The sequence below is a fragment of the Astyanax mexicanus genome, chromosome 10 (genome assembly GCF_023375975.1).
Source record: "Astyanax mexicanus isolate ESR-SI-001 chromosome 10, AstMex3_surface, whole genome shotgun sequence".
Lineage (NCBI taxonomy): Eukaryota > Metazoa > Chordata > Actinopteri > Characiformes > Acestrorhamphidae > Astyanax > Astyanax mexicanus.
The window spans coordinates 49574304-49589635 of record NC_064417.1 but is presented as its reverse complement, the minus strand read 5'-3'; the positions used below and the strand labels follow the sequence as shown (position 1 = coordinate 49589635).

At 39.9% G+C, this 15332-nt stretch overlaps 1 protein-coding gene across 3 annotated transcripts in view; it reads left to right on the top strand.

Annotated features, from left to right (window-relative positions):
* Window positions 1-15332, top strand: part of gria1a (glutamate receptor, ionotropic, AMPA 1a) — a 151435-nt gene that overhangs the window by 75146 nt on the left and 60957 nt on the right. For all 3 annotated transcript variants that reach the window (XM_022684311.2, XM_022684310.2, XM_049483882.1), the window contains exons 8-11: window positions 1866-1970; window positions 5007-5117; window positions 9269-9475; window positions 12561-12994. In XM_022684311.2, the coding sequence (XP_022540032.2) occupies window positions 1866-1970; window positions 5007-5117; window positions 9269-9475; window positions 12561-12994 (857 nt within the window). The remainder of the gene's footprint in view (window positions 1-1865; window positions 1971-5006; window positions 5118-9268; window positions 9476-12560; window positions 12995-15332) is intronic.

The window sequence follows — 15332 nt, the reverse complement described above, 5'->3', positions numbered from 1 at the left end:
TCCCTGAATCAGTTTCACATTTAGATTCCAGGAGTTGATTCCCTGAGACGATTCCCTAAATCGATTCCGGGAGACAAACGGCAGAGAGAGTTTCATGAGCAGAATTCTAGAGATGAAGTGTTGGAATTTCAGAGTCAGTCCCAGAAGCCAATTCTAGAGTCAGTTTCAGGTGTCATTCTAGAAGTAGATTCCTAGATTTGATCCCCAGAGTTAATTCCCTGAGTCGATTCCAGGAGTCGATTCCAGAATTACATTCAAGAGCTGATATTCAGAGTCAGTTCCCTAAATCGATTCCTTGAATTGATTCCCTGAGTCGATTCCAGGAGATATACGCCAGAGACGAAGATAAAGTGAGATGAAGTGTTGGAATTCCAGAGTCAATCCCGAGAGTTGACTCTAGAGTCAGTTTCAGGTGTCGATCAAGGAGTAGATTCATAGATTTAATCCCCAGAGTAGATTCCAATTTTTGATTCACAGAGTTGATTCCCTAAGTCGATTCCAGACCTCAATACCAAGAGTCAGTTCCAGGAGTCGATTCCCTAAGTTGATTTCATGAGTCTATTGTAGGAATCGATTCCCAGAGTCGATTACAGGAGTAAATTCCAGATGTCGATACCAAGAGCCAGTTCCAGGAGTCAGTTCCAGAAGTCGATTCCTTGAGTCGATTCCATGAGTTGATTTCATGAGTCAGCTCCAGGGGTCGTTTCCAGGAGTCGAATGCCATAGACAACTACATGAGTAGATTTCTAGGATGAAGTGTTGGAATTCCAAAGTCAATCCCAAGTGACGTCTGTAGAGTCAGTTTCAGGTGTCATTTCATTAGTAGATTCCAAGATTTGATCCTCAGAGTGGATTTCAGGAGTCGATGCCCATGGTTGATTCCAGGAGTCAGTTCCAGTAGTCAATCCCCAGAGTCGACTCTAGAGTCAGTTTTAGGTTTCATTCAAGGAGTAGATTCCTAGATTTGATCCCCAGAGCCGATTGCAGGAGACAGTTTCAAAAGTAGACTGCAAGAGTAGATTCCCATATTTGATTTCATAAATCAAAACCCTGAGCTGATTCCAGGAGTCAGTTCCAGAATTAGATTCCAGGAGTTTTAGAGTTAACTTTTTAGAGTCATTGCCAGTCAATTCCTGGAGTAGATTCAAAGAGTCTTTTTAGTTTTTTAGACCTGAATATCAGTAGGAATAAAGCTAAAGTGTTAATTCTATTTTTAAGACATTTTCAGTTTTAAAGAAGAACCGATAAGGTAACTAAAGTTAGTAGCATCAGCTTCTTGAATTGCCTTGGTAAGGAGAATTTCATGGTATAAATTTCACATTCGCTTTGTTCTGCATCTTGTCCAATGCAATGATGTCTGATGTTAGCCACCCCTAACATGAGCTAACACTTTATGATTAACCCACATACTCCTGTCCCATGAATTTTGGCAAGGTTTATGTGGTGTATAGGCTAATGTCTATGAGCAGGTGATTCCAGACTGGCAGAACACAGATTCCCCTCATTATAAAAACACACCTCTCTATGTGTGAGGAAGTCTCTGGTGTGTTGGTGTGTTAAGTGTGCTCCAGACTGAGGTAGACTCTCCCAGACTAGCCTGAGGCTGTGTGTGTGTGTGTGTGTGTGTGTGTGACGGGTGAAGGCTGGACTGAGGGAATTCAGGCTGGATGTTGAGATGCTGAAGCTGGTGATGCTGATGATGCTAAGCTTGGTCATTTAACCCCATCCTGCCACCCAGTATCTCCCTCTACATCCCTGAAGTGTGTGAAAAAGAGAGAGAGACAGAAAGAGAGAGAGAAATAAGAGATCTGAAGCTCTTTCATCTCTTTGTCTCACTAAATCTTTCCCCCGGGCTTTTGTCTCAGGTCCGGATCGAGGGCTTAACGGGACACATCCAGTTTAACGAGAAGGGCCGGAGGACCAACTACACGGTCAGCGTGATGGAGCTCAAACCCACAGGGCCAAAGAAAGTAAGTGTCTAGATTTTAGCTGAAGAATTAACCTCAGATAAATCCCAAATACTGATGTACTTTAACAGAAATTAACCCTTTATATTGGCGAAGAAAAGAGGCAGCTACTGTGTGCTTTCACCTTTAATACACGCTAAGAAAAGTAAGTACAGATTTGTACTTAAAAGAGTACAAAGCTTGTCTCTGGGGCTGTATATATTCACTTTCAGTGAAAGTCCTTTTTTGTACCCATATTTTTGTGCCAGTAAAGATTATAAAGATTGTAATCATTATCATCAACTAAATATGTGTCAAGAACTTGATGATCCAGAATTGTCGACTTTCAAATAAAAAATGTGCAATTCAAATATATATTGTTCATCAGTGCAGAATACTGAATGTACCTTTTGGCTGCAGGTTAAATGGTACAAATCTGTACTTATTGCTGTTAGAAATTACTTTGTACTTCAGAGGGAACAAATCTGACCCTGTAGAAAACAATATTATACCTTTGAGGGAACAATTATGAAGAGTGTACCTTTGAGTACAAAAAAGTACTCATATCGTACCTCTGTTTTTTAGAGTGTAGCTTGATCTAAAGTAAGTGAATATATAGTGAATAAGAATAGTAATTGTATTGCTGCTAAATACAAATCTTAATTATTTGGTAAGCTAAAAAAGTGGCAAGCATCATCATGCAGTACAAACGTTCTGTTGTGAAAAATACTTTAGAATATTGTGACCGGAACCGTCAGAGAGCAGAACACACAGAGGCCAGGAAACCAAATTGGGCAAACCACAGTACTTTTATTTTCCAAATTACAACAAAACTGTTCAGATTAGGCCGTAGCCTGAAAACGGGTGCAAAAAAAATGGGCTTACGAAAACTACACCTCCTTTGAGGCGGGAAGAAATCAACATAAAGCTTATACCAAAAGTCCCAATCTGCTCCTATTTAGAGGGCACGGCTTTTAATTGGCTCTCCATTCAAGGCAGGCAGGGCCGATCCTCTTAGTTTTGGAGGCAGTGGCGAGCAGAGGGAAGGACGGGGGAATGGAGAAGCACAGAGGGAGCAGCTCCAGCCAGAGGGACGTTCCTTATGGGTCCGAGTCCGTTGCCGAACCTGTGTGGAAAGAGGACAAGAGAGAAAGCCGTCAGTATGTGTGGTCTCCTCGGGAACTCGCCTCCCAATGCGGCTCCTCTGGCCCTTTTTATGCTTCCCGTCCTGCATTGCAGCTGGTCTCGTTATCGCACGCCAGCCGTGTCTAGTTCCAGTCTCCGCCCTCCGCCTCCATGTGCTGTTTGTTTTGTTTGACTTCAGCACATGGGTTAACAGGTTGGACTGCTGTCGTGGCTCGGCTTTGTTTTGTTGATGGGGAAGTAGGCCTTCCCGGTGACAATATTTACAGTATACACTCTAAAAAACAGAGGTACGATATGAGTACTTTTTTGTACTCAAAGGTACATTCTTTATAATTGTACCCTCAATGGTACAATACTGGTCTTTACAGGGTCAGATTTGTTCCCTTTGAAGTACAAAGTCATTTCTAACAGCAATAAGTACAAATTTGTACCATTTAACCAGCCAAAAGGTACATTCAGTATTCTGTATCACTGTACTAATGAACAATATATATTTAAATTGCACATTTTTTATTTGAAAGCCAGACAATTTTGGATCATCAAGTTTTTGAGCCATATTTAGTTGATGATAATGTTTATAATCATTATAATCTTTACTGGCACAAAAACCATGGGTACAAAAAAGGACTTTCACTGAAAGGTACTTTTTTGTACCTCAATATAAGGTACAGCCCCAGTGACAAGCTTTGTACCCTTTTAAGTACAAATCTGTACTTACTTTTCTTAGAGTGTAGTATATAAGGCTGTGATTTACTGTTTCTTTAAATCAATTAAAAAAGTGATTTAATTATGAATGCCAGTCATATCAGTCATTACATGTTTAATTAACACTAAAAACTCACTGAAGTGTAAAATGAATTATCTGATTATTAGTTTTCTGAATGTTTTTTCCTAAATTTGTTTATGATTTATAATCATGCGACCAATCCAGACTGGCTCTGATTCAGTATATAATAATAATAATAATAATAATAATAATAATAATAATAATAATAATAATAATAATAATAATAATAATAATAAATGCTCGGCTACATTGTAAATGTGGGTTCCTCAATGTATTCCTGAGTGAAAATAAAGGTTGATTGATTGATATATCAGTGGCATTTAATTAAAATACAACTATAATATTGTTTATCACAGTAATTTCTGGGTCGATAATAGTGTAAAAGTCCACAACATATTGTATTGTAATATCATGACAGGCATAGATATTTCTTATTGAAAGGAAAATATAAATATAGGTCTGAAAGAAAATTAAGAGACCACTTTAGTTTCAGCATCAGTTTCTCTGATTTTTATATTTAAAGGTATATGTTAATATTAATAGAATGAGTAAAATGAACATTACTGAACATAACTGTTTTATCCTATAAATTACAGACAGCATTTCTCCCAAATTCCAAATAAAAATATCGTCATTTAGAGCATTTACATGCAAAAAATGAGAAATGACTGAAATAACAAAAAAGATGCAGAGCTTTCAGACCTCAAATAATACAAAGAAAACAAGTTCATATTCATAAAGTTCAAAAATCGATATTTGGTGGAATAACCCTGGGTTATAATTACAGTTTTCTTGCATCTTGGCATCATGTTCTCCTCCACCAGTCTTACACACTGCTTTTGGATAACTTTATGCCTTTACTCCTGGTCCTAGATTTTATTCCAGAGCTTTTCAATTTGGTAAAATCAGAGAAACTCATAATTTTTAAGCGGTCTCTTATTTTTCTCCAGAGCTGTATAGCCTGTCTGGGAAAATTAACCTTAAATGTTTATTTGCTCAGTCTGATTTAAACTCGTAATTGGAATTATATAGTTAGACAGTAGTAGATAAGCACTGTGTGTATTTTTAAGGAGGTCTGTGTTTCCACTCACTGTTTGTTTGTTTCTGGTGCTTTGATTGTCTCTCAGGTAGGATACTGGAATGAAGACGAGAAGTTTGTGAGCACGGCGGCCTTCACGCCAGGCAGCAACGACACCTACGGATTTCACAACCGCACCTACATCGTCACCACCATCCTGGTACGGCTCCTATAGAAGCACGGCTTTGCCGGATCCGGAGCGCTGGAACGGATTTAGAGCTCCGGCTGCGGTGCCGCGGATGAAAGCGTGTTTTTTTACAGCAGAACTTCTTCAAAGCTTCTGTATTGTATTAGGAATACACGGTGGTGTTGTTCTCGGCAGGAGCGCGCCGGTTTTCTGTTGTCTTCTAAATATGGAAGAGAGGATGCTGCGGTCGGCTCCCGCACGCCGCCGCTTTCCGCGGCCCGGTTTGCCCCGGCGCTCTGCGAGATGATGATAGTGGCGCGCGGCGCAGATAAAAGCACAAAGCCGGCGCCGCGCTGGATCTGTGAATGAGACATTACTCCTGCTCTCCCAGCCCGAGTGTTTTCATCTTATCCGTAAAGGCGGGCCTGGGATTGAATTCCCAGCAGAAGCCGAAAAATTCATTTTCCTCCTCTGTCCCCTCTGTTCTGTTCCGGTTCCGCGGCGAGTTCCTCTGCCTCGCTTTGTGTTTTAGTAATTCCTTCACATCCGCGGCTTCGCAGGGCATTTATTCACCTTTGATATGTGGCCTGTCCGTCTCTCGGCTGGCAGGGGAAAGGCCAGAGCGTGTAGGCAGGGCTGCAGATGGAGGGACGTGGAGGGAATGGGTGATCAGGAGAGAGAGAGAGAGAGAGACAGAGAGGGTGCAGTGAAGAGGATAAACGCTGGTTTGGGATTTATCTGGAGAGCAGGAAGTGATCTGAAATATGTAGTGTGTCTTCCCAGGCTGTATGAGGTCTTACTTGGCTGAGAAAGCGTGAATGAAAGCAGTACAGCAGTATCAGCTTCACTGAGCAGATAGGACCCTTTTGTAGTTCTATAATCTATAATCATTTATTACAGACTGTAGTCCTGTATCTGTCTCTGCATTATGCTCCCTTCACTCTGTTCTACAATGGTAAAATATATATTTTTTTGTTGTATATGATGCTGCATATGAAACTGTTCTTCAGCCTCTCTTGTCTGCAGTAGTTATAAAAAGAAAATCCTCAGAAATATGAGTTGATCAGAAAGATGTTAGGGTGTCTATACAAGCTCATTAGTTCATGACCTCGCCCTCCTCGGCTCAGGGCCGCCCACAGAGCCGAGGCTGTCAGCTTACAGCTCTGTTTACAGCAGCTAGTTAGCATTAGCCATCTTGTATAATGTAACTATAGGTTTAAATAAAATCGGATCTCCGGTTGATTCTGCGTTTTATTGAAACCTTAAATATGTACACTAGGGAAGCACGATTCAACAAGTTAGCACAACTCGACAGAACACCGGTCTCTTGTAGCACTCCTTTGAGCTTTAGAGCTGTAAAATTGACTTTGTGGGGGGTAAGACAGGTAGGTGTTCTCTGCTGCAGTGCTGTTAGCCAATCAGAGGTAATAAATTTGCATGTATGAATATTAACGAGCAAAAGCCAAATACTGTCCTTCATCAGAGACCTCTAATTCAGTGAACTAAAGCAGGGCTAAATAGAAACACCTGAGCACTTTAAGTAAAAGTGTAAAAGTACTGTTTAAAACTACTTAAAGTATAAAAGAAAAAGTAATATAAGGGGGAAAAAATGAAGCCATTAAGAACAAAAGCCTAGGCCACGCCCACAGAGTCCTATAGTGCACTACCCCCCCTCCCCAAAACACATTTTTCTAAAGGCTTTCAGCTGGATATATGGCGTGACGTGTGCAGGTGTGATGGATCACCTTAAGTAAGGTAACAAAGTATTTGGACTTCATTATTGACTCCTCTGGGGGTGGTGGTGGATGAGGTGTTAGTGTGAGTGTTGAGCTGGTGGTACAGTGAGTGGATCAGATACTGCAGCAGTGCTGCTGGAGTTTTTAAACACTGAGTTTAATCATCTCTCACTGTCCTCCATTCCACTATTACTCACTCCTACCTACAGCTGAAACACCTTGTAGATATAAAGTAAAGCTCTGAAACACAGCGAAACACTGAGGTGTTTAAAAACTCCAGCAGCACTGCTGCATCTGATCCACTCGTACCATTACAACTAACACACACTAGAACCTCATACACCACCAACACCATGCTAATCAGTGCTAATCACTGCAGTGCTGAGAAAAATGACCAACACCACCCAAATAATAGTAATAACAGTAATAATATTAATAACTGCTGATCTGTGGTGGTTTTCTCTACTGTGGGTTTCTGAGTATTGAAGAACAGGGTGAACGGAGGATAATAATAATACAGTATACAGAGGAACAGATACAATTCCACAGTCTGTAATGAAACGCAAACGTCTTTCAATAATCCAGTTTTGTCTATCTATCTCTCTCTCGTTCTTTCTCCTCATCTTCTCTTTCGAATGTTTGGCACAGCGCTGGTATTGAGCGAGTGGTGAGTGGGGCCTCAGGTGCTCTGTGTGTCCAGAAATCTGCCCAGGATGTCCAATCAGTGTGAAATGTATGGGTGGAAGAGCTGCATCATATTACAGAGCGTCCCCGAGCAGAAGCCCGCTGTCGTTTCAGCTCAGCGGACGGTCTGCTCTGTCGTGACGCATCGAAAATAAACCTGTCAGAGCCGCCGGTCTCTAAACCCGCTGCAGCGACCCGCCTCTGCGCTGCCACGCCGTCTTCTTCCCGGAGCTCAGTCACGGGGAATCGGTCCACAGATTTATTCGGGGTTCAGTATTTGATGGGGTTCATTATACTGTAGAAATGCAGAAAAGTATAAAGTACAATGAGGCTTTCATCAACCAGCTTATTATTATTACTACAGAAAAAGCCTTTTTATAACGCTTCACTATTAAAACATGATGATAAATGTGAAAAACATGATTTTATTAATAAAAAAAATAATCTTAAACTCTTTAAACTCTGCCACTTTACAAGAGGCAGAAAAAATACTGCATATCTTTAATTGTTAAAAGTTATTCTAGAGCATTTATATTGGTGCACTCATCATTAAAAAATATTTATTAATGAGTATACAATGTACATGTCAGAAATACCCAGGCAGGGTGACGAGGAAAGCGGACACAAGTGCAGGTAGGGTGAAATCAATAAATAATAATTTAATAAATAAATAACAAGTAACAAAAGAAACAAGAAACAAGTAAACACTTAAATACGGAACAGGGAGATATATACAAGGAACAAGGGAGTGAACCAAATAAATGAAACTAGATAAACAAATAACCAATAACCAAAACAAACCAGTAAGACTAGAGACCATAAACTAAGCAAAACAAGAAGTACTAATGATAAACAAACAGGGAGTAAATAAACAAAGAAACAAACGAGGTAAGAACACAAAGAAACTAGAAACTACCAAGAATAATCAAGAAGATAAACAAAACTAAACAGGGCAGGGATATATATATATTTACAAGGGAAAACAAACAAGAAGCTAATACTAGACAGGGAAAAACTAGGCTGGACAATAATAAATAAACTAAGCAGAAAGGAACTAAACACTAAGCAGGGAACTGGGGAAACGAGGAAGAAACAAGAAACTAGAAAACTAAACAAGAAATAAACACGGAGCAAGAACTAGGGCTATGAAACGCAGAATAAACACAGAGAGACAAAACAACAGGGGAAAGTGCAAAGACCGACGGAGACAAAGTGGCAGAGGAGGGCTATTTAAAGAAACAGGAAACACACTATAATTGGAAACACCTGGGGAAGGGGCGGAGCTACAAATGAGACAAAGGTGGTGGAAAGGTACTGAGACACAGGGGAGCATAGGTCACGTGGGGAAGACACACAGAGACACGAGACGAGACCAGGATGTGACAGTACATCAGTAAACATCAGTAAATGAAACTCTAAAAAACATCACCAGGCTCTGTAAACTTGATAACATTTGGTATATTTTTCCCAAAAAATGAACTTATTAAAGGTTCCAGATTAATTGTATACATTAAAGCACTAGTTTATATCCTAAATAGTCTTTATATTTTTATTTATATATTATTATTCATGACGGCAGAATAAAAAGTGATCTGTTCCTGATTATTTTGCTTGATTTAGTTTAGATTACTCTTTGTTATTTTAAAATTACTGTATTTTTAATTACATAGAATGTATTTAGTAAGTAACATTTGAACATTAGAATAACCAGTTGTAATTAACAGGGTGGTAATGGTGCTCACCTGTCTCCTGTGGGCTGTGTAGGAATCTCCGTACGTGATGCTGAAGAATAATCATGCACAGCTGGTGGGGAATGATAAGTATGAGGGGTACTGTGTGGAGCTGGCGGCTGAGATCGCTAAACACGTGGGATACCAGTACAAACTCAAGATCGTTTCAGACGGGAAGTACGGCGCGAGAGACCCCGAGACCAAGATGTGGAACGGGATGGTGGGAGAACTGGTGTATGGGGTACGTATTGAGTTTGATTAGTGCCAGTTCCATCATAATGTTTTTGATGGTCTTTGCAGCGACTGTACTTGAGGATATTTAAGGATATCTTGACATTTTTTTGCATTGACTGACCTTCATTTCTTAAAGTATATTTTTCTTTAACTTAGTTGAGTAGTTCCTTTCCTGGGGTGGTCCTGATGAGTGCCAGTTCCATCATAATGCTTTGATGGTTTTTGCGGCGACGGTACTTGAGGGTATTTTAGGAGTTCTTGACATTTTTCAGATTGACTGACCTTCATTTCTTAAAGTATATTTTTCTTAAACTTAGTTAAGTAGTTCCTTTCCTAGGGTGGACCTGATGAGTGCCAATTTCATCATAATGTTTTTGATGGTCTTTGCGGCGACTGTACTTGAGGACATTTAAGGACATCTTGACATTTTTTTGCATTGACTGACCTTCATTTCTTAAAGTATATTTTTCTTTAACTTTAAGTTGAGTAGTTCCTTTCCTGGGGTGGTCCTGATGAGTGCCAGTTCCATCATAATGTTTTGATGTTTTTGCTGTGACTGCACTTGAGGGTATTTGAGGATATCTTGAAATTTTTCAGATTGACTGACCTTTATTTCTTAAAGTATATTTCTTTTTAATTAGTTGAGTAGTTACTTTTCTGGGGTGATCCTGATGAGTGCCAGTTTCATCATAATGTTTTTGATGGTTTTTGCGGTGACAGTACTTGAGGATATTTGAGGATATTTTGACATTTTTTTGTATTGACTGACCTAAATTAATAATACTTAGCGCTCATTTAACTTTATTTATTACAGTTTTGGTTATTTGCTGAATTAGATGGGAAAAATGGCGACACCCCTGTTCCTTACTAGTGTCGCTTAAAATGCGCCTTATAATCCAGTGCTCCTTATAGTCCATAAAATACGCAATTATCCACTATTCACTGTATACCTGTAACTCTACCTCTTCACTACTTTACTTTAACTGATGCTCTCAAACACTTTATTAAGAGACAAGAAATTCAAGTTATTAACTATTGATGAGTTCAGCACAGCTGTTAACTGAAAGCCTGAATTCCAGGTGACTCTACTTCATAGAGCTGAATAAGAAAAAAACAGCAGAGATGTACAAAACTGTCTCCATCTAAGCAAGAGGAGCTACTTTGAAGAATTTAATATTCATAGTTTAGACCACTTTAGTATTAATCTACAATGCAGAAACCTGAACAAACTAAATTTTAAGAGTGTCCAGATGTTTGACTGGTACTGCTTGCTACCAATTATGAGCTTTATATTCTCACACATTTTACAAGTGTGAAAGCATATAGTTTATAATGGAGTAGCTTTAATTCTTATTTTAATATGAGCCATAAATAAGGTTTATCAGTGTCCACAGTTTCGGCTGTATAATTATTACTGCAGCGTTCTGGAGGCCATTACTCATTCCTAATGGCAGGGTTTAGTAATTTTATAGTGTGGCCGGAGTATTTATTATTTATTTCAGCAGAAACAGTGGTGCAGTTGAACGCACCCCCTTGCAGTGTGCTGGAGGAGGCGGGGTCAGGGAAGGTCAGCTCTATTTACTCTCTCAGATAAACAGCTCCATACTCTCCTGTCCAGTTATTTCTGCTTCAGTGTGTGGAGTGTGGAGCCGCTACAGCTCCAGAATACAGAGGACAGCGGTCAAGGTTCTTATTAAACCTGCGTTTTTCATTAATAAAGGGTTTTTTGTGTAAATAGACGGCTTTTTCCAAATATTTTGCAGCTGTATTATTAAAATAATGACAATTTTATCGAATACTATTCAATGCTGTGAGAGGCTACAGCATCAAGTGTTTATACAGTATTTATACAATGATAAAATATTTTAATGATTTCAATTTACTTGTAAATGTGTATATGTGTACATCATTATTTCCTCATAAATTGAATAATAATAATTCATCTTTCACCTTACTGTTTAATAAAATGATTACCGTATTTTTCTGTACTATAAGGAGCTACGGATTATAAGACGCATTATCCAACACTAGTATGAAACAGGGCACCACGTTTTGCTTCTAATTCAGCAGGTGTAAAGATAATCTAAGTTAAGTAAACAAAACTGTAATTCTTAAAAAAGAAACATTTCTTTCAAACAAGCGCAGGATGTTAATCTACACAGATTTATCTCCTTAATACTTAGATTCACAGATTTCCACTAAAGCTGGAGCATTAACATTAGCGGCTAGCCGCTAGCAGGTAATGCTAATGCTTCTCTTGCTGTGCTAGCCAGGGTTAGCAGCAGACTACTGGCCGATAATACTCACCTCTGAACTGCAAAAAAAGCTAGCTCTTTTCATGGTTAGCGGCTAATGCTAATACTCCTGGAGAACTAAACTGCTCCTTAATACCTGACTGGTAAAATTCATACATAAGACGCACCGGATTATAAGGCGCACTGACTATTTTTGGAAAAATTAAAATCGCAACGTAGAATATCACTGCCAAAGCCACGCTAGCCACTTAGCATAACATAATAACACACTGGAGTAATGGGAGCTCAGCTCTGTTGAGTCAAACACTGAGAACAGCACTTTATCTGAGGAGCTCCTGCTGCTGTTCCTCACTGTATGAGTGTTTTTAATCGTCGAGTAAAATAGAACAACAACAGCAAACAGCCATTATTCACTTTATTCTCACAGGAGACTAATATCTACATTAAGTCCCACCCCTACTCTACACTAGTCATATGAATCAGATGTAGTGAATGGCTTGTGTTTTACACTGTAGCAGTTTTTTTAATTACTTTAAGCATGATAAAATAATAGTCCAATACATTAATAATACATTAATAATACATTAATTGGTAAAATTCTAAGAAGACTCATAGTTTAGTGTTTTTTTTTGTTTTGTTTTTTTTTCTTGTGCATCTATGGTCCTTCTCCTTTTTAGTTTAAGACTGGATACGAGTTGGTCATTTTACAATGTGTTTTTCACAATTAATTTTTTACATACTTTTAACATATTTTTAATGTCTTTTTGGAGTTTTTTTAGAGGTAATTATCCAAAATTCAAACATAGTCTCTTACCTGCTATCTCCTCTCTTTCGCAGAAAGCCGATGTCGCCGTGGCGCCGCTGACCATCACCCTGGTGCGAGAGGAAGTCATTGACTTCTCCAAGCCCTTCATGAGCCTGGGCATCTCCATCATGATCAAGAAGCCCACCAAGTCCAAACCGGGGGTCTTCTCCTTCCTGGACCCTCTGGCCTACGAGATCTGGATGTGTATTGTGTTCGCCTACATTGGCGTGAGCGTGGTGCTCTTTCTGGTGAGCCGCTTCAGCCCGTACGAGTGGCACGCCGAGGACTACGAGGAAGCGGCCGAGGCCAACGGCAACCAGCCGTCCTCCTCCACCGGCCAGGTGGGCCAGAGCACCCAGACCCAGCCCCAGCAGAGCCCGGAGCAGACCAACGAGTTCGGCATCTTCAACAGCCTGTGGTTCTCTCTGGGAGCCTTCATGCAGCAGGGCTGTGATATCTCCCCCAGGTACGCTGGCTGGTGTGATTAGTGAGTGTTGAGTGTCTGGTTTGAATCCTGGTCATGCAGCTTGCCATTAGCTGCTAGAGCTCTGTTGTGCTCCTCCCCTTTTGTCTAGGGGTGAGGAGGAGTAACGGAATGGCATGTGATGGAGGAGGAAGAGGGAAACCATTTTGGGTACCACTTTAAAATAAGACTACCTTTATAAAGGGTTTATAAATGGTTTACAATTAGTTTATAAATAATTACTAATTAGGTTGTAAATGCCTTAAAATCATTAATAATCAGTTATAACACATACATAGAAAGGGCAACAATTACCTGTTGTTTGCCAAATAGTGAACCCACAGCCATCTATATTGTTGCCCTTTCTACGTATGTGTTATAACTGATTATTAATTTACAACCTAATTAGTAACCATTAATAAACTAATTGTAAACCATTTATAAACCCTTTATAAAGGTAGTCTTATTTTGAAGTGGTACCCAGTTTTGGTTAATTTGGTTTATTGGTTAGGCAGTTTAGTTTTTAGTTTTTATTATTTTCTTTTTGTTGGCACAGTCCTTTAGTCCACCTATAAACATTACAATTTTCGTTGATTTATTTTCTGTTTAAAATATACTTTCTAGTTTTGTTGTATTGAAGTGCTCCCATTATAATCTGGAGATCGCTGGTTTAAATCCCGGTCATGCAGCTTGTCATCAGCTGTCGGAGCCCTGAGAGAGTACAATTGGCCTTGCTCTCTCTGGGTGGGTAGATAGCACTCTTTCCCCCCATCTAAAGTGCTGTCACTATTAATCAGGAGATCGCTGGTTTGAATCCCGGTCATGCAGCTTGCCATCAGCTGCTAGAGCTCTAAGAGAGCACAGTTGGCCTTGCTCTCTCTGGATGGGTAGATAGCACTCTTCCCCCTCATCTAAAATGCTGCGACTATAATCAGGAGATTGTTTAAATCCAGGTCATGCAGCTTGCCATCAGCTGCTAGAGCCCCTAGGGATTACAATTCTTTTGGCCTTGCTCTCTCTGGGTGGGTAGAGTAGATGGAGCTCTTAACCCTCATCAATCCTAGGGTGATGTCGATCAGCACAAGGCTGCATCTGTGAGCTGATGTATCAGAACCGAGTTGCTTCGCTTTCCTCCGAAGAGCAGGAGGCGGGTCCTAGTCTTTACTTTCCTGGTGTTGTGGCATCACTAGTGATGGGGGATCTACATCTACAGTAAGAACTGAATGGGTGGGAAATTTGGCCTAGATAAATTGGGAGAAAAATGGGAGAAAAACTTGGGCTGGTATAGGAGGGGGTTGACGTGTCGGGTCTGAGTGTGTGCGTTTGATCGATAGCGATCCAATGAACAGCTTTGAAGTGAGGCTTGGATTGAGGGCAGTCAGGTATGAAGAAAACATCCAAGGCCATCTGCCGTTCCACTGATCTTGTTAGGCTTATCAGTGGGTGCTAATATTCTGTTAGCTTCCCGTAGCTGGTAATGAATTGGCACGGCTCCATGTGGAATTATAGTAATGTCTCTCATGGCTAATGACTGTTTCAGCGGTGTTGCTGCTTTTTCAGGTGGTTTATGTTTGTTTTCTTGCTCCTGTGTACATCCAGTTGAGTTAATATTTAATTAGCTTCTATTTTCTCTATACCAGGTTCATTCTACATGATTTTAGAAGATGTCAGATCGATTTATCTTTTATGAAACACAGCAGCTTGTCTAATTGTGTAATTGGGAATCCTTTAGTGAGTGTGTTCAGATCTGGCACAATAATTATGTTTGAATTAAAATCAACACTAGGGCTGTCCCTAACGATTATTTTTTAAACGATTATTCTAACGATTATTTTTTTCGATTAGTCGACTAATCTATTCATTGAGAAAAATATTTAAATAATTATTTTACGTTTTAAAGCAAACGATAAATTACTATATTTATATATAATAACAACAACAACAACAACAACAACAACACAAGCCTACTAAACCAAACCCCACACTTATAATCACTTACATGTACAGCACGTTGTTTAGATCTATAACGCTAAAAATGGATAAGCTCCCATACACCACAACCGTGTGTTGCACTGTTTTCTGTGACCGCTAGATTTTGTGACCACTGGCAAGTAGTTCTCAGCAGACCGGTGCACTGGCCGATTCGAAACGTGTTCGTTTCTAATGTTTACCCCGACTGGCCAAAACGGTTCAGTTTAGGGCTGAGGGTAAGGTGTAGGTATAGAAAGCTTCCGTTTTGCCAATGAACGCTCATAACCGTGAGCACTGGTCACAAAATTCCGACGGTGACAGAAAACGGTGTGACACCGCAGCGCCGACGGCGCTAGCTAAAATAACTTAA